Source organism: Lissotriton helveticus, chromosome 1_2 (genome assembly GCF_964261635.1).
Source record: "Lissotriton helveticus chromosome 1_2, aLisHel1.1, whole genome shotgun sequence".
NCBI lineage: Eukaryota > Metazoa > Chordata > Amphibia > Caudata > Salamandridae > Lissotriton > Lissotriton helveticus.
Genome location: NC_136058.1, coordinates 309,106,757 through 309,125,074, shown reverse-complemented (window position 1 = coordinate 309,125,074; position 18,318 = coordinate 309,106,757). Strand labels below are relative to the sequence as shown.

Here is an 18,318-nt window from a genome sequence, read left to right as displayed (position 1 = left end):
CCACAGACAGATCCGGCTTTCAAGGCAGATAGGAGCGGACTTGTGGTTGAGGGCATGATGTCGGCACTCTATAACAAGAAGCGTGCGCCAGGCAGACGGTCCACATATGGCATGAAGCACACGCTAAGTTGGGCTGGAAAGGAACAATAACCCAACTTACCTCTCTGTGGGACACGAAACGCCTGGGCGGCCTTCGAAACTATAAAGGATTTGATAAATGGGATGATATCAGTATATCCACTGTGGGTGACATGTGGTATAAAGGGGAGGTAAAGACATTTGAGCGTCTCCAGACACATTATGAGCTAGCATCTACTGAACTTTTTAAATATATGCAGATAAAGCATTCGCTGCAGGTGGTCTTACTGTCCAACTCTGAGGTTCCAAAGGCAACACCCCTGGAAGACAGACTACTGACAGAGCATATGCAGAAGCGGGCGACTTCCCTCACCTACCGCAAATGAGTATATAATTTGCCTGACCCAAATGTGTCACTTAGAGAAAAGTGGTCTCAGGATGTGGGGGTCTTCGAGGACTCCGAATGGCAGGAGGCGACGGCCTCCCCGCGGGAGGTGGGAATACCCTCAAGACTCCAAAGAACTTACTATACGAGATACACCCTACATAAAATAGGAACAGCACCACACCTGTACTGTTTGAGACGATGTGGGGAGGAGGAAAAGTTTTTTCATACAGTGTGGGAATATCAGAGGATTGCTGAATATTGGGCGAAGATCATGAGGACTATATCACAGACGACGGAAATCTCATTGACGCCTGAGCCTAGACGATGCTTACTGAATGTATGGGAACCGAATGATCTAACACGCCCGGCGCAAACGTTGGCCACACTAGGAATCATGATAGTGAAGCAGAATATAGCACAAAAGTGGGGTGCGGGAGAGTCACCAACACTCACAGCATGGTGTGGGGATCTAGACACGGCAATGGTGGCCGAGAAAGCAGCATTCATTAATCGAGGATGTCCTACGAAGTGGAGCAAGGTATGGGGGGCATGGAACAAATTCAGGGGATACATTTGTGAGCCGCCAAGGACACAGAAGGACAGTGAGTCGGAAGAGGACAAGGATGGGGAGATGTGAAGTTCATGAGTGGAACAGTGCACTCAACTATTATGTATGTACCACTGTTGCGCACTTTGCCATATTGCCGATGATGTCAGAATTGATTGTCTGTATGAACTACTCGACCAATTTGTGCCTTGATTATAATTACAATAAAAATAGTTATTTTTTTTAAAAAGGAAATGATTTATTACAATATATTTCTAGGAGTAAAATAGTCTTTGTATTACTTTTAAGTACCTGGATTAAATTGTGCGCGGGTGTGAAACAGCCATTTTCTAGGTCGCAGACATCAGAAGAAGTAAAAACAGCAGTCTCATTAACCACGTTAGAATTCTAAACGTTACATAAAAATGTTTTTAAAGAGAAACTATAATTGGAATGTGGTAGAGTGGTGGGGGGATATTTTTTTAAATATTAACAGTAAGCAGGAGTTCCCAAATGAAATCCTGTATAGTGTATTTTTTGGTGAATGAGTAGGTTAATGTGTATTGGGTCTATTCTGTTTTGCTCTGTAATTGATTTCTGTTGATAGTGTTCTTTGAAAATGTTGTTTGTTATTTTTAGGAATTTGACTATATTTGTGTGTCTACTCAATGTATTCACCCAGCCACAAATCCCTATCATTGGTATATTATTGAGGTTTTAATTTTTAAAACAAATTTAAAGGCGGGTTTTCTGTGGATTTCTCACTTATTTTCGGTGTTATCTTTTCTTGAATCCAGTGATATTTATTTTTTAGAAAAATGTTTTGGGAATTATGCACTGGCTGGAATTACAATGTTGGTACTCTGGTTGATTTGTGGGGTTAGTTCAACTGCCATCAGTACAGCCAGGTCCCTGGATGTTCATGCACCGCTTACAGCAAAGGCAATTGTATGACAGATAAGCTGGAAGCCGGGGTGAAGGTGAAGCTTGGTGGGATCTCAGCAGGGCTCTCCAGAGCTAGCGAACTGTTATGTTGTGCCGCAGGACGTCGGCACTAGCGGGATGGCACTCTGGGGTCTGCGGCTGGGCCTATGTAAATAAAGACACGGAGCCCGTGGTGATACGTGTAATGGCTACCGCGTACAAGCGTCTACTGACATCAAGTGAGGGGTAGGCGTTTTATTAATCAGCCATAATGTGACCGGGACCATACCATACGGCCCGGTCCCAGTAGGAGTACACCAGGAGATTCCCCCTTAGGAATGTATGCATGGGGCGCCCTCATAGTCGCCGCTGTTTCGTCACAGCTGCGACATAACATTCCTCCCAAAAACAGAAACCTTTCTCCAACAATAGTCCCGGAAACTTTGCCGCAGCCTTTCCCTCCAGATACTTAATACACTTAATAAAAGAATCAAAGAAAAAGAACAGTCTTACATGAAATAGTCTCTCAGCTTCTTGTTCGACTCAGGGCTGCGACGGAGCTGATACTGGGAATTCCCCGCCCACAGGACTCGACTCCAGCCTCCTCTCTTAATCTTGGGGGCAAGGATTCTTCAGAGCTTTCTGGCATTTCCTCATGCCCTGCTACCACGGTGTCAGTGTACATTGATAGGTGGGGGTCCATTCCAAGTGTTTGTGACAACGCACCTTCTGCGTCCTCCACAGTCCCAGGGAGAATCGGATTGTTGACAGGGACCTGGGTCTGGCTCTCCGTTCCCTGGTCCGACGCAGTGGTCTCTGCATGATGACACTTCTTGAAGTGGGAAATGTTAAGTCTTACAATTTCTCCGCCCCTCCGAGTCATTATGCCCATGCCTCGTACTCTGACAATACAGGGGCGCCGCTCTTACGGAAGATGGAGCTTGCTTTTAGTCGAGTGGTTCTTGAGCAGCACCTTATATCCTTGTTGCAAATGCACCTGATGAGCGCTGCGGCGCTGACTGACCTGCTCATGCACCCTACGCCTTTGCTCATCTATCTTGCGATCATCAGCGCTTTAAGGGCACCATCGGGGATGATGTGGAATCGAGTCCGTGACCACTTGGCCCATTGACAGATGTCCGGGAGCCAGGTCCGTTGTGGTGTGAGGGGTTTGCCGGTAATTTCTCAGGAATGTAAACAGAGCTAGCTCCAGGGGCTGGTGGCGTTCATGTGCTATGCGGATAACCTTGTTAAGGTCCGCATGAATCTCTCCACCTCCCCGTTGGCTTTTGGCCAGTGAGGGGTAATCTGCCAATGTTTGATGCCCAGCGAGGCTAGGTAGGTTGCAACCTCCCGACTTTGAAACAGCACCCAATTGTCAGTTTTGAGTGCCATGAGTCGCTATTACCTTTTCCAACTTCGGGACTATCTCAGTGGCACTTAGTGTGTTCACAATCTCAATCTCTGGATACTTGGAGTAGTCATCAATAGCCACAAAGGTATGTCTTCCATCCGGCAAACTTCCAAAATCGAGACTGACGCTCAGCCATGGATGAGATGGCCTTGGTTCTGTGATCACAAGAGCAGGTTTGGGGCTTTCCCTGGTTACTCGACACCACTGGCACTCACGGACGGCGGCCTCCACAAGCTCATCAATCAAGGGAAACCACACTTTGCTTTGACCATTCCTTGATTTCCACTATGTGCCAGTTGAATGACCCTGTCGGTCAAAGCGGAAGGAATTACCAGCCGGTGTCCTCATCTGAGTCAGCCTGTGGTGTGTTCTGCCAGTTCTTCATGAACGTGATACAAACTCTACAATATTCTGCAGGCCTCCTCTGTGAGTATTTTCCATACTTCTCTAGCTCTGTGTCAGTTGCCATGCTTCACCACCTGTTTGACTCTTTGCAGACACTCATCCTTGTTGGTTTCATTCTTCAGATCATTCATTGAGAGAGGAATGGGACAAGAACTTTCCGTGAAACATCAGACATATTCCTCCATGTCTGCGGCATCCTCTTCCTCTTGGGCCGTGGTACTCCTCGGATGTCATGACAAGTAATCCGCGGAATTGCGACTCCCTGGCTGGTATTCAATTCGACAGTTGTAGTTCTGCAGTTGCAGCATCCATTTGTCTGTCCGCTGCGGTGGCTTTGAGGAAGTGCAGGAGAACAGAGGCAGAAGGGGTTTGTGGTCGGTGGCTACCACAAACGGTTTGCCGTAGCCGCAAAGGTGGAAGTGGCGACACCTCCAGTGATCGCAATGGCCTCCTTTTCAATCTGGGGGTAACGCTGCTCGGTGTCAGTGAGCAAGCGGCTGGCGAAGGCCACCGGGGCCCAGTCCTCTTCCACCATGCGGCGCTACATGAGTACTGCGCCCAGTCCCTTTGGACCAACTGCAACCAGTGTGAGCTTCTGTGGGTCAAAGAACGCCAGAGTGGTGACGGCGGATAGGGCATCTTGAATGTCTTGGAATGCCTTGGCTTGTGGTTCTCCCCATACCCAAGGGACCGCGTCCTTGGTGAGATTCCTCAGGGGCTGGGTGAGGGTTGTGAGGTCTCTGATGAAGCGTCCGCAATAATTCACCATGCCAAGGAAGCTGCGGACTTCTGTGACATTGACTGGGGCTGGTGCATTCTTGAGGTCTCCATGATAGCACCATTCCTGTTTTTCGCAGTGCGACGCCTTGGACCTGTACCCATGGTAGGCTACAGAGACTTTCCGTTTGGATGAAGAGTTGTGTGTTGGTGTCACTAGGCAGCCAAGTTGCCTTCCTGTTTTGAATTTTGTAGCGTGTTGTACCTTTAGATCTGTTCTTTTATTGATGGCCTCTTCCATCTTTCTTCATTTTACCCCTTTCATTTTCGCTTGGTTTTCTGAGGACAGCAGAGGAGGTGTTGCATATTTAAGCGAGCCAGAAGCGTTCAGGGTTGGATTTTCTGTTTCATGTCAGCCTGTGATTTTCTACTCTGCGGCTGGCCTCCGGGAGACACCAGAGGGCCCTGCTCAGAATAACCTAACTTTGACCTGCACCTCAAACCCGTGATTATAACATGCAACTTCAGGCATTTGTAGATGTATTATTTAATTTTGTGGGCATGAGGGGTGAGTTCCTCCCCCTCCCCCCAACAGTTCACTGGCTTCCAACTAGGGTCCCACTCCCAGCGATTACCGCCCAGTACCCACAATGCCCTTCTACTCAACTCCTCTCCCTTTACACAACAAGACATCAAATCTAGGTAAACACTCTTCCAACCAAGTGCTCCACCCGGAGCCTAGAGTCCTTTCAGCCTGCTAATGCGCTTCGGTGCCATGTCAAGGGAATGAAGCGCTATATAAATGCAGTTACAATGTCTCTGACCTTGTCCGGGTCCGGGTTTACCCCCTCAGCCGAGAAGGTATATCCGAAGAACTGTAGTTTATTCTTGAGAAATTCGCATTTTTCTCTGTGCAGCGTTAACCCTGCATCTTTGATTCTCTGGAGAACTTGCACCAGGCGGGAGTGGTGCTACGGGATAGACTTGGCATGTACCATGATATTATCACTCACGTTGATGACTCCAGGAATATCCATGATCAGCACATTTTGGAACACTTCGGTGGCGCTTGATAACCCGGAGCTCAGACGGTTGTATCTGCAAAGTCCTACATGAGTGGAGAAGGTCGTAATATTCCTCGACGCCTGATCGAGGACTAGTTGGTGGTACCCTGATCGCAGGTGGAGCTTCGAGAACCAGCACGTCCCTGCCATTTCTCCGATCAAGTCATCAAAAGTCGTGTTGATGTGTCGCTCTCTTTTGATGGCTGCATTCGGTAATCTCATGACAACACATATTCTAACGGCTCCTGGTTGCTTCGGATTTCGGGCTATGACAATTTGGGAAACCCAAGGCGTGGGAGCAGACACCTTCTCGATTATGCCCGCCTGCTCCAGCTTGAGCAGCTCTTGCTCCACCAACGGGCGTAGATGAAAAGCCACTTGTCTGTGTTGCAGGGCTACGGGTTGCACAGTATGGTCAATATGAAGGTGTATTTCCTTTCCTTTGTATTTTCCGATGCCCTCAAAGACTGATGCAAATTTATTGAGTATGTGCTGGATTGACTCTTGATGGATCCCGAATGCAAATGACACGATACCTAGATCCTCTGCTGCTCGGCATCCCAGAAGCATGCCCTGTCCCTCCTTGGTGACATATACCATGGTGATGACTTATTTGTTTTCGTGGGTCACGGTAGTCTTGAACCTTCCTTTCATTTCCAGCAGCCTGTCCTGTCCATAATCGAAGACCGTGATTTTGGTGGGCTGTAGAGTGGGTGCCGGGTGCATAGATTTGTAGAGAGCGGTTGCCATTATGTTGATGGTGGCTCCGGTGTCCACGACAGCTGTGACATCCTGTGTTCCCACCTGAATACGGCATTGGGGCAGACGCCGGCTCCTGCTTGACGCAGCTCCGATCATGTGCACCTTGTGAAAGCATTTGCTTCCTCTTCATCGTCGTCCATGTCACTCGATTCACCACCTCCTTCAGGTACTGCATTAACTGCTTGCTTGGGCTTTCGGTACTGTTTGGAACGGCATACCTTTTCATAATGGTGGAATCGGCCGCAGCCTGTGCATTTCTTGCCATTTGCTAGACAATCAGCTGCTTTATGAGGTGGGCCACCACAATAACCGCTGTATCGCTTACCCCCTTGCGGATCACTGGTGAACGGCTTTTCGTTGCGACGGTCACCGGCCTCGTCGTGCAGAGGCTCCAGACCTGACGTGCAGACTCCTCCCGCGTCGAAAGCCAGATCCAGGGGCACGAGCACCATGAGGTCTCCACCAACCGTGCGTGGCCGCCCCAGACAGGAACGCGACGGAAACACACCCGCCATTGTCGCCAGTGTCATGTTGTGCTGCGGGACCTCGGCACGAGCGGGATGGCACTCTGGGGTCTGCGGCTGGGCCTATATAAATAAAGACATGGAGCCAGTGGTGATACATGTAATGGCTACCGCGTACACGCGTCTACTGACTTCACGTGCGCTGTAGGCGTTTTTATTAAACAGCCATTACGTGACCGGGACCATACCATCCGGCCCTGTCACAGTAGGGGTACACGAGGGGATTCCCCCTTGGGAATGTATGCATGGGGGCACCCTCATAGTCGCTGCTGTTTCGTCACAGCTGCAACATAACACCTTACAGCGGGAACATGGCCACTGTCAGCTGGAACTGAAGACAGGGCAAAGGTGGAATTTGTGATATCATATACTGAGGATTGTCATGAAGAAGACACTTGTAGTGGTTTAGTGATGAGGCCTTGCAGTAAACTGACAGGTGCTGTGGAGGTGGTGTTGTGGTCTGAGAAGCAGGCTCTGGTGAGGGATTTTCTGGGCGTGGCCTGTCTGCCAGAATTTTGCCTACTGGAGTCAGTGTGCCTGAAGTTAGTTTAGCACCATTCCTGTTTTTCGCAGTGGGACGCCTTGGACCTGTACCCAAACTTCCTGTTTGGATGAAGAGTTGTGTGTTGGTGTCACTAGGCAGCCAAGTTGCCTTCCTGTTTTGAACTTTGTAGCGTGTTGTACCTTTAGATCTGTTCTTTTATAGATGGCCTCCTCCATCTTTCTTCATTTTACCCCTTTCATTTTCGCTTGGTTTTCTGAGGACAGCAGAGGAGGTGTTGCATATTTAAGCGAGCCAGAAGCGTTCAGGGTTGGATTTTCTGTTTCATGTCAGCCTGTGATTTTCTACTCTGCGGCTGGCCTCCGGGAGACACCAGAAGGCCCTGCTCGGAATAACCTAACTTTGACCTGCACCTCAAACCCGTGATTATAACATGCAACTTCAGGCATTTGTAGATGTATTATTTAATTTTGTGGGCATGAGGGGTGAGTTCCTCCCCCTCCCCCCAACAGTTCACTGGCTTCCAACTAGGGTGCCACTCCCAGCGATTATCGCCCAGTACCCACAATGCCCTTCTACTCAACTCCTCTCTCTTTACACAACAAGACATTAAATCTAGGTAAACACTCTTCCAACCAAGTGCTCCACCCAGAGCCTAGAGTCCTTTCAGCCTGCTAATGCGCTTCGGTGCCATGTCAAGGGAATGAAGCGCTATATAAATGCAGTTACAATGTCTCTGACCTTGTCCGGGTCCGGGTTTACCCCCTCAGCCGAGAAGGTATATCCGAAGAACTGTAGTTTATTCTTGAGAAATTCGCATTTTTCTCTGTGCAGCGTTAACCCTGCATCTTTGATTCTCTGGAGAACTTGCACCAGGCGGGAGTGGTGCTACGGGATAGACTTGGCATGTACCATGATATTATCACTCACGTTGATGACTCCAGGAATATCCATGATCAGCACATTTTGGAACACTTCGGTGGCGCTTGATAACCCGGAGCTCAGACGGTTGTATCTGCAAAGTCCTACATGAGTGGAGAAGGTCGTAATATTCCTCGACGCCTGATCGAGGACTAGTTGGTGGTACCCTGATCGCAGGTGGAGCTTCGAGAACCAGCACGTCCCTGCCATTTCTCCGATCAAGTCATCAAAAGTCGTGTTGATGTGTCGCTCTCTTTTGATGGCTGCATTCGGTAATCTCATGACAACACATATTCTAACGGCTCCTGGTTGCTTCGGATTTCGGGCTATGACAATTTGGGAAACCCAAGGCGTGGGAGCAGACACCTTCTCGATTATGCCCGCCTGCTCCAGCTTGAGCAGCTCTTGCTCCACCAACGGGCGTAGATGAAAAGCCACTCGTCTGTGTTGCAGGGCTACGGGTTGCACAGTATGGTCAATATGAAGGTGTATTTCCTTTCCTTTGTATTTTCCGATGCCCTCAAAGACTGATGCAAATTTATTGAGTATGTGCTGGATTGACTCTTGATGGATCCCGAATGCAAATGACACGATACCTATATCCTCTGCTGCTCGGCATCCCAGAAGCATGCCCTGTCCCTCCTTGGTGACATATACCATGGTGATGACTTATTTGTTTTCGTGGGTCACGGTAGTCTTGAACCTTCCTTTCATTTCCAGCAGCCTGTCCTGTCCATAATCGAAGACCGTGATTTTGGTGGGCTGTAGAGTGGGTGCCGGGTACATAGATTTGTAGAGAGCGGTTGCCATTATGTTGATGGTGGCTCCGGTGTCCACGACAGCTGTGACATCCTGTGTTCCCACCTGAATACGGCATTGGGGCAGACGCCGGCTCCTGCTTGACGCAGCTCCGATCATGTGCACCTTGTGAAAGCATTTGCTTCCTCTTCATCGTCGTCCATGTCACTCGATTCACCACCTCCTTCAGGTACTGCATTAACTGCTTGCTTGGGCTTTCGGTACTGTTTGGAACGGCATACCTTTTCATAATGGTGGAATCGGCCGCAGCCTGTGCATTTCTTGCCATTTGCTAGACAATCAGCTGCTTTATGAGGTGGGCCACCACAATAACCGCTGTATCGCTTACCCCCTTGCGGATCACTGGTGAGCGGCTTTTCGTTGCGACGGTCAGCCGGCCTCGTCGTGCAGAGAGGCTCCAGACCTGACGTGCAGACTCCTCCCGCGTCGAAAGCCAGATCCAGGGGCACGAGCACCATGAGGTCTCCCCCAACCGTGCGTGGCCGCCCCAGACAGGAACGCGACGGAAACACACCCGCCATTGTCGCCAGTGTCATGTTGTGCTGCGGGACCTCGGCACGAGCGGGATGGCACTCTGGGGTCTGCGGCTGGGCCTATATAAATAAAGACATGGAGCCAGTGGTGATACATGTAATGGCTACCGCGTACACGCGTCTACTGACTTCACGTGCGCTGTAGGCGTTTTTATTAAACAGCCATTACGTGACCGGGACCATACCATCCGGCCCTGTCACAGTAGGGGTACACGAGGGGATTCCCCCTTGGGAATGTATGCATGGGGGCACCCTCATAGTCGCTGCTGTTTCGTCACAGCTGCAACATAACACCTTACAGCGGGAACATGGCCACTGTCAGCTGGAACTGAAGACAGGGCAAAGGTGGAATTTGTGATATCATATACTGAGGATTGTCATGAAGAAGGCACTTGTAGTGGTTTGGTGATGAGGCCTTGCAGTAAACTGACAGGTGCTGTGGAGGTGGTGTTGTGGTCTGAGAAGCAGGCTCTGGTGAGGGATTTTCTGGGCGTGGCCTGTCTGCCAGAATTTTGCCTACTGGAGTCAGTGTGCCTGAAGTTAGTTTAGCACCATTCCTGTTTTTCGCAGTGGGATGCCTTGGACCTGTACCCAAACTTCCTGTTTGGATGAAGAGTTGTGTGTTGGTGTCACTAGGCAGCCAAGTTGCCTTCCTGTTTTGAACTTTGTAGCGTGTTGTACCTTTAGATCTGTTCTTTTATTGATGGCCTCTTCCATCTTTCTTCATTTTACCCCTTTCATTTTCGCTTGGTTTTCTGAGGACAGCAGAGGAGGTGTTGCATATTTAAGCGAGCCAGAAGCGTTCAGGGTTGGATTTTCTGTTTCATGTCAGCCTGTGATTTTCTACTCTGCGGCTGGCCTCCGGGAGACACCAGAGGGCCCTGCTCGGAATAACCTAACTTTGACCTGCACCTCAAACCCGTGATTATAACATGCAACTTCAGGCATTTGTAGATGTATTATTTAATTTTGTGGGCATGAGGGGTGAGTTCCTCCCCCTCCCCCCAACAGTTCACTGGCCTCCAACTAGGGTCCCACTCCCAGCGATTACCGCCCAGTACCCACAATGCCCTTCTACTCGGCTCCCCTCCCTTTACACAACAAGACACCAAATCTAGGTAAACACTCTTCCAACCAAGTGCTCCACCCGGAGCCTAGAGTCCTTTCAGCCTGCTAATGCGCTTCGGTGCCATGTCAAGGGAATGAAGCGCTATATAAATGCAGTTACAATCCATTACCTATTCAGACCAGTAGCCACACAATTGTACCTAGCTATATTAAAGGTCAAGTTACCATAAAACTAACGTTATCAGTACTAGGCTTGACCCATTTAGCATTTTATAGGAGTCTGGCGCCACCTTGTGACTAATCAAGAATTTCTTTCTCAAACCTGTCAAAATATCCAAGACGGATTGGCCAGTTGCGGCCAGGTGCAAACTAGTCACTTACCCATTTTAAACAAGCATTAAAAATGCCAATAGGTCTGTCATTAAATTAATTTTGTATGGTAATGAGAAGGATTACAAGTAGATAGCACGACAATGTATGCATATTTGAGTGAAAGCTAAGGACCATAGAATGATATTAGTGTAGGTTAAAAAGTCAGGAAAGAAATTGCACTTTGAATCCAGACCTAAAATTCCACCCATGGTGCCAGAGAAAAACACTATAAACGATCTAGGTATCTAAGACACTTTAATAGCTTTACAGTGTTGTGTATAAGTCCCTGAAAGTTCAAGTTCAGGCAGCTGGATAAATAAACAAAACGATCACTGCTGTGTCCATGGCAAACACTTTTTTGTGGAAGCACACAACTTCTGCCCAATTAAAACATGTTCTCCTGGCTCCCAACAGGTAGGTGGAGCCAAAGCTTCTCTCCTGGTGATTCACACATAATTGCCTGGCGACAACTACGCTGTCAAGTCAGACCATAAAAAGAACCAACCAAGGGCGTAATTTACATTAGTGAAGCAGGTGCAGTGGAACCAGGGAAAAAGGGCCCACTTCATCCTAATTAGGACTATGTTACTACGCAACTCTTGCTTTTTGGGGCGTATTTTCCTTGCCATTGATTAATATCATGCAAGCCAAACTTTAATAGCAAAACCGATGAGTAGATCGGACAAGAACGTTACTTGTTTATTCAATAATTTAAACCAAAAGATCACAACTTCCTATCAAACCAAAAAAGAAGTGACTCCCATGACCAGTTACAGAAGCCGAAATCCATGAGTCAGAATGGACAGCTCAAACATAAAATGCGTAATAATCCGTAAAATGAATACGTAAAATGAATACTATGTGCACTTCTAACTTAACTTCAAAATAAAATATAATATATATGCATTGCAATTATTATTTACCAACACCTAAACCAACTAGTATTGACAAATGTACCATGTTATTAGTGCAGTGTTTACATGATTACAAACTACAGCTTTTCTTTAATAAATACAAATTATTTTCTTAACTTATATCACACACAATGAAAACCCAATGGTGCAGCCACTGAGGCCATAGTAAAAGTGAATTGATCTATAGTGAGAACGCCCCCGCCCCCAAACACCTCTCAAATGTACTTAAAGTGTGATGCCAAAAGGTGCTGCCCGCTGAACGTTAAACAGCGGCTGAACCGTTGTGAATATGTACATATCAAATATGACCTATGTATAAGCAAAACTGTACCAAGCAAATGTCTGAAAATAACCCAGCACTCTGTCGTAGATAGAAAAAGTAAAAACATAGTATTCTTAAATAAGAGATCTACGAATATTTCCACATTAATTTTTCTAATAACAGCTGCTTCAAACCATAAAGAAGTGCCAGCCGGCGATATTACTTTAGCAATAAAGCTGGTATTATCCCCCCCATGAGACTGATTTTGGATTCTGCAAGATGAACGCAAAATCATTACTAATAAGTTGGTCTGCTCTCACCTCGCTGCATGATCATGATGGAAGGGTACTTTAGCAACCATAAGCCATATATACAGAATTCAGTTTTTACATTTCCTAAATAGCAAATCCTAAGAAATCGCTTTTATGAAATGCAAAATAGAATGTACTAAAATAATGATTTCGTAATAGCGAATCCTACACAGTAGGAATCGCTATTATGAAATCGCTATTTAGGAAATGCTAACCCATTCTTTCCTATTGGCCTAGGTACAAATGATTTTGCATTTCCAAATTTGCGATTTTCTAATAGCTCTCTACAGATGGCATAATGGACTTTTCTAGCCCACATCACAGAACCATTTGCGGAGGTGTGACAGGGTTGCCACAGCAGGTACATGCCAAGCACCAAAGGTCTAATACTTGTAAATTCATTGTATCCACTTGATTGTTCTGATTTTAATTCAAACAGCATAGATTGCACCTTATTATTTTTTAATATTTGTATCTGTACTTTTATGGTTCAACGGACAAAGTTATTGCCTTCCCCTTGTATTAGGAAATCGCAAATCTGGAAATGCAAAACCAAGGTTGCCTTTGAACTTACGACCGCCCTTGATGCATTTCAAAAAAAGTGGTGCCCACCTCACTACAACTTGCACCTCTGAAATTTAGGATAGTGATGCCAAAGACTCATGCTTGTTCCATCAACAGGCAAGCGACGTCCGCTTCCAAATGCATTCTGGGATACCAGGGCGATGCGGTCACTCATGGCAAGAAATGGCGGTGGTATGACTGTCTGAAGAGGTAGATTTTCAGTAATGAGAACCGTCCTCAAGCTCTCCCTGCAGCCCGAGCAGGTTCAACCTCTCGGAGGGAGGAGTGGCAAAGTAGGTTTTCTGCTCCTCTGAATAACGCTCCTGCACGTCCACGAAGTCGCGATACTCCCAGTCCTTCCAGCGGAAGTTGAAACTTTCTAGCAGTGCAATCCTCTTCTCGTCGGAGGCGATGCAGTCAGCGGGGGCCTTCTGCTTCAGGGAAGGGGCCTGAACGTCAGGGAACACCAGTACGGCGCGGATTGCAAACCAGCCTCCGAACTGGGGGTGGATGCACACTCCATACATTTTCTGAAAAACACACAAATAATTTTTTTATTAAACACTTTGTCTGAGTTATTTGTAAACTCTGCCTTTTCAAATAATTTTAACTATTAATGAATATATTGGGAACACTTATTCTACCCTCTCTAGAGTGGCAAGATATGATATTCAGGCAGACAACCACAAGATATATACAGTTTGCCAATTTCAAGTCCTCTCATAAGGCAAGATTCTGCTTTGCCTCACGCATTATCCTGGCTTAGTGTGCATTAATGCTCTTTCATGGACATGTTGAAAGTTATTTAATGTTTATGTATTAACTGCCTTACACTGAACATGTAGGAGGGGGATTTATTCACAACTCTGTAAAATAGTCTGCACATTATTTCTTAAATGCACTGAAGAGCGGCAGGCGCAGAAGTAGGCTGGGGCAGTACGCAGAATTCCGCTATGCGGAACTCAGGAAAGTGACCAAAAAGCTCCACCGGGCTACGATGCGTTCCGCAAGCGTTGGAGTGCGTTAGGTTACGCCGTTTGCACTGATTTTCAGCACCAGGTATTTGTCCCGGGCTGGAAAATCAGCACGAATGGCATCATGCGCAGCGCAAAAGGGCGCCACTTCTTTCTGCCGCTCGGGTACATGTTCTATTCCAGCAGCAGCTACCTCTACGCAAACTCATGGTTTCTCGTCAGTGAGAGGTTGCAACCATCCGTGACTGCCCCCGCGCAAAGAAATCTCGTGGAAGGTGGTCTAGCATTGGATTTTTCCTCACTTGCACTCGCCAACTTAAGTTGGCGAGCACAATCGTGGAAAAAGATTTCGGAACACCGCGTGCTCCATGGACTGCAGAAAACTCTGTGAACTGACGGGAATTCACTGCCCAGGCATACGCAGAACTGGTATCTGTGGCATCTTACAATATCCTTTTCCCCTGTGGGTATGCCAATTACATAAAACTTTTTACTGTCACTGTTCCCTCCTGATAGCATAGTGACAATACCGTATACATTAAACTACAAATATGCAAATAATTGCCATCTATTTCTTACTGTGTTTTTAGGACTTAGTCTGGTAGGGCAAATTGAACATTCCATAATCAAACACTTAGCTGTGCCTTTCCTCCTGGAGGGGGCGGCAAGGGTTAGCGGTCAGCCACAAAAGGGATGCGTCCAATGGTTAGCTACACCTCTTTTGGCAACCACTAGAATGAGAGCAGCACGTTTGCCAACAGGTCTGGTTCTTTCAAGCTCTTCCCACATATTCAGAAAGGATTGTACTGAATCTCAATTCCCCCCCCCCCATCCTCCCCACTGTATCAGATGTTGCTTGGCTCACTTGCTTCCAAAAGAACTTTAATCAAGGAAAACCCTGAGTGCACTGTAGACAGCCCTTCTATGGCTACTCATCTAGGACCCATTAAAGCCTCTCCCCAGTCAGGGTCTTCCATATCGTCCACACAAGAGTCTTAAATCATTCTTAATTTAATCAGGCTGCCTGACATTTAAAAGTATGAATTCTATTTCAAATTGAGAGATTTAACAATGAACATGTTTTCTTGCAAGAGCATTGCCCATTCTGCTCTTCGAAACCCTCAAGAGCATTCACCGCTTCTAACTATTCACAGAAGCACCAAGGGTTCCTCTGATTATTCTTCCTCCCATTCTTTCAATCACTTTTATCTCCCATATTTGAGAAACCTCTTTGGTGGCTGGTGGTAAAGTTCCAGAGCCACCCCACCTCAAGTCATAAGAACCGGTGTTTCTTATTATATTGTCGCTATCCAGCCTGCTGGCATGCACTGGTACTGGTTGGTGAAGCCGATCGTTTATCACTGCTAACTGGGAATAACAATAGCAATACTAGGTATGTGGGACCCTCCACCCGACCCGCTAACATCATATACAGTTCTTTGTAATTGGTCATGTTCTATTCCTACTGTGTGTCTGCCTGGCAGCAAGCAACACAACCTATTCTCTATGCTTTTTAAAGTCTATGGCTTGCTCTGCAGCACACACAGACATTTGAAGAGCTGTATCACCTCCAAGATGGACCTTCCTCGTGATGTACTACAAAAATCCATCCAATTCTGAGTTCTTCAAAAAAAGATTACAATAAGGTTTTTAGACGTTTTAAACCTGTACTATTTTGTCGTTTCAAAGGGAATCCCAAATATTAAAATTTTTCCCATTTCAACGCAGGTTGGTGCGGCTCACATAAGCATTCATCATGAGAGCTATATCAACTTCATACACATGAAACATGATCAACTTCTCGCATTGTACTACTGAATATTGAGCATATGTATATCGTGATACACAAATATCATGGACAAATTATTAAAGACCAAAATATTGACAGGTAAGTACCTACAGAGGAAGCATACTATTCCCAACGCCACATCTACGTACCTTGAAGATATATATCGTCAAGGTACATGTTTGTGGAGTTGGGTATAGAAAATCTATACTTACCTTTCAATATTTTGGTTTTGGTATTTTGTCCTGGATTTTTCCATACCATAAAATTTAGTGGCACACAGACTTCTCCTAGAGGATACATAATCTTGAGACTTTCCGAACACTCCGAGAACATTCATCGCTTGATAACCTGTGGCCATTGGGGGTCTTCAAGACACGATAATATATCATCTTAGTCTGTTTGCTAATATTGTGGTCACAATATTTATCCTAGCATTTTCCAGAGATACGGACCAGTAGGATGCATCAGGATGGTTTTTCCTTAGGGATTATTATTACAGACGCCTCATTTAAGTCTCTGGAAAATGTATCATGTTCGTATCTTGTTACAAACATCTGCGGCATTCCCGAGCATATTTCCTTACCTATGTCTGGAAAGAATAACAAAGGTAATCTGTTTGGACTTGGAGGAGCGAGTGGGGTGACTGCTGATTTAAGAGGGCACTTCATGTATCTCTTGTGTGGTCACCTGTCTGTCCAATGCACACCCCCCTTTGGGAGAATCGCTCCAATAAATATATCTAATTACGCATATGTTCAAGTTTGTTACTGATGCATGAGGATTCATAATAGTTTGTAAACCCTGCAATTTGTTTGTTGCACTCTGATATCTTGCATTTTATATTTCTTATTCACTGGGCATATCTATTTTGCTTCTCTCGTCTGCTTAGCCAGTGCAGGGGTGCCATACACTCCTTTGGGATACTGCTAGATTGTCTACTGTGGGCGACCCAACTATTTCATTGAAGACATTGTAACTCTATATGCATTCTCTAAGAATGTATTCTTATGGGTCAACCAGGAATTTATTTTCCAGGTAGATAATACTGCTTTTTTCAGTCTGTACAGCTTATTTTTAGTGTACCATTTAATGAACTTTGGCACAAATACCGCCCAGGTCATTGGTGAGGCCACTGAATTATCATTTAACATTAAGTGTTCCTCTGTCTCCTCTGCCAGTTGTTTAGCCATCTGATTAGAAGTTTGATGTCTCACTTTTACCTTCCAAGTCCCTTGCCTTGGAAGATAGTTCACAAGCTCTCACAGTATTGGCTTTATTCTTTTTTTTCCAATATGTTTTTGGGGTTGTTACATTATCACTCGATACAATACACTCATAAGAAACGGATTCACATTTCAGCATGTTGACATAGTCAAACTATTGGGTATTGCAACTTCAGTGACCATACAGTCGTAACACTATTTTATTCCAATACTTTTTATCCCCATCTGCCATCTTTAGGCGCCAGCGGACTCAACCAGTGAATGGCAATGTGTCTTTTGCTAGTATCACCCCTAGAGTTGCAAACATTTTGCCTATCTTATTTTTTTTTTTTACATTTAACATTAGGAGTGAGTTTCAACCCGAGAGGCATTGTTGTTTTGGTAGTTGTAAGTATCTGCACTGTAGTTATGTGTTACTTCTGTCTAGAATTTCTGGATCACTGGATGTTGTTGATTCAAATGTATAAAAATCTGCAGCATCAGTCTGGCAACTGGGACAGTAATCCAGCATCCTGTGTAAATGATACTCCGTTTACATGGTGTCAACGAAGTAACACTGGTAAAGTTTGAATCGAATATGCCGACACACATTTTTCACGCAAAACGTTTGCTTTTCCGCACCCATCTTGCCTCTATGCCATGTAAACATTGGCCACCAGCTTCTTACAGCCCATTGATGCCTCAGGAAAGGCATGCCAGATTTCTGTAGCAGTCTGTGCAATCCTTGTATATTTGCAGGCATTAACTTTGGTCTATCCTGGACAGTTCCTGAACCTCTATAAGGGAGATGATTCTACCCTGTTGTTAGGGGTCTGTACCACCACAGTTTGTGCACTTTGCTTAAAGGGCTTTACACTCCATAGTCATGTCAGATGAACTGAACACAGCTATCTTACCTTTTCACCCCATGGGTCGCCCTGGACGTCGCTCCTCTGATAGTAATAAGCCGCTCCAGCCACGTGTGCTGCCGTCTGGATCAGGACCTTCGGGCGTCGGCTCGGAAGCATCTCATAATCATACATCACATCCACCTTCTGCTCTGGGAGGCTCTAGAAGCAAACAGGATCCATGCATTGACATTTCACTGCCATGAACATGTAGTCTACAAAGACTAATCTTGTGCTTAATTGAACAAAGTGATGGAGTTCCTTTACCTGGGAAATTCTGCATCAGCATCGACTTACTAAACGGAAGGAGTTAAATCCCTGAGCACAGAATAAGGAATCATTTCTGATATGCACCG

The 18,318-nt window shown here is 46.1% G+C and overlaps 1 protein-coding gene across 2 annotated transcripts in view; it reads right to left on the bottom strand.

Moving 5' to 3' along the window:
• Window positions 1-11,276: 11,276 nt before the first annotated feature.
• The window catches only part of MMACHC (metabolism of cobalamin associated C), a 29,830-nt gene continuing 22,788 nt past the window's right edge, over window positions 11,277-18,318 (bottom strand). For both annotated transcript variants that reach the window (XM_078671803.1, XM_078671801.1), the window contains exons 3-4: window positions 17,972-18,124; window positions 11,277-13,619 (exon numbers count right to left, since the gene is read on the bottom strand). In XM_078671803.1, coding sequence (XP_078527929.1) covers window positions 13,308-13,619; window positions 17,972-18,124 — 465 coding nt within the window. In that variant the 3' untranslated portion in view covers window positions 11,277-13,307. The remainder of the gene's footprint in view (window positions 13,620-17,971; window positions 18,125-18,318) is intronic.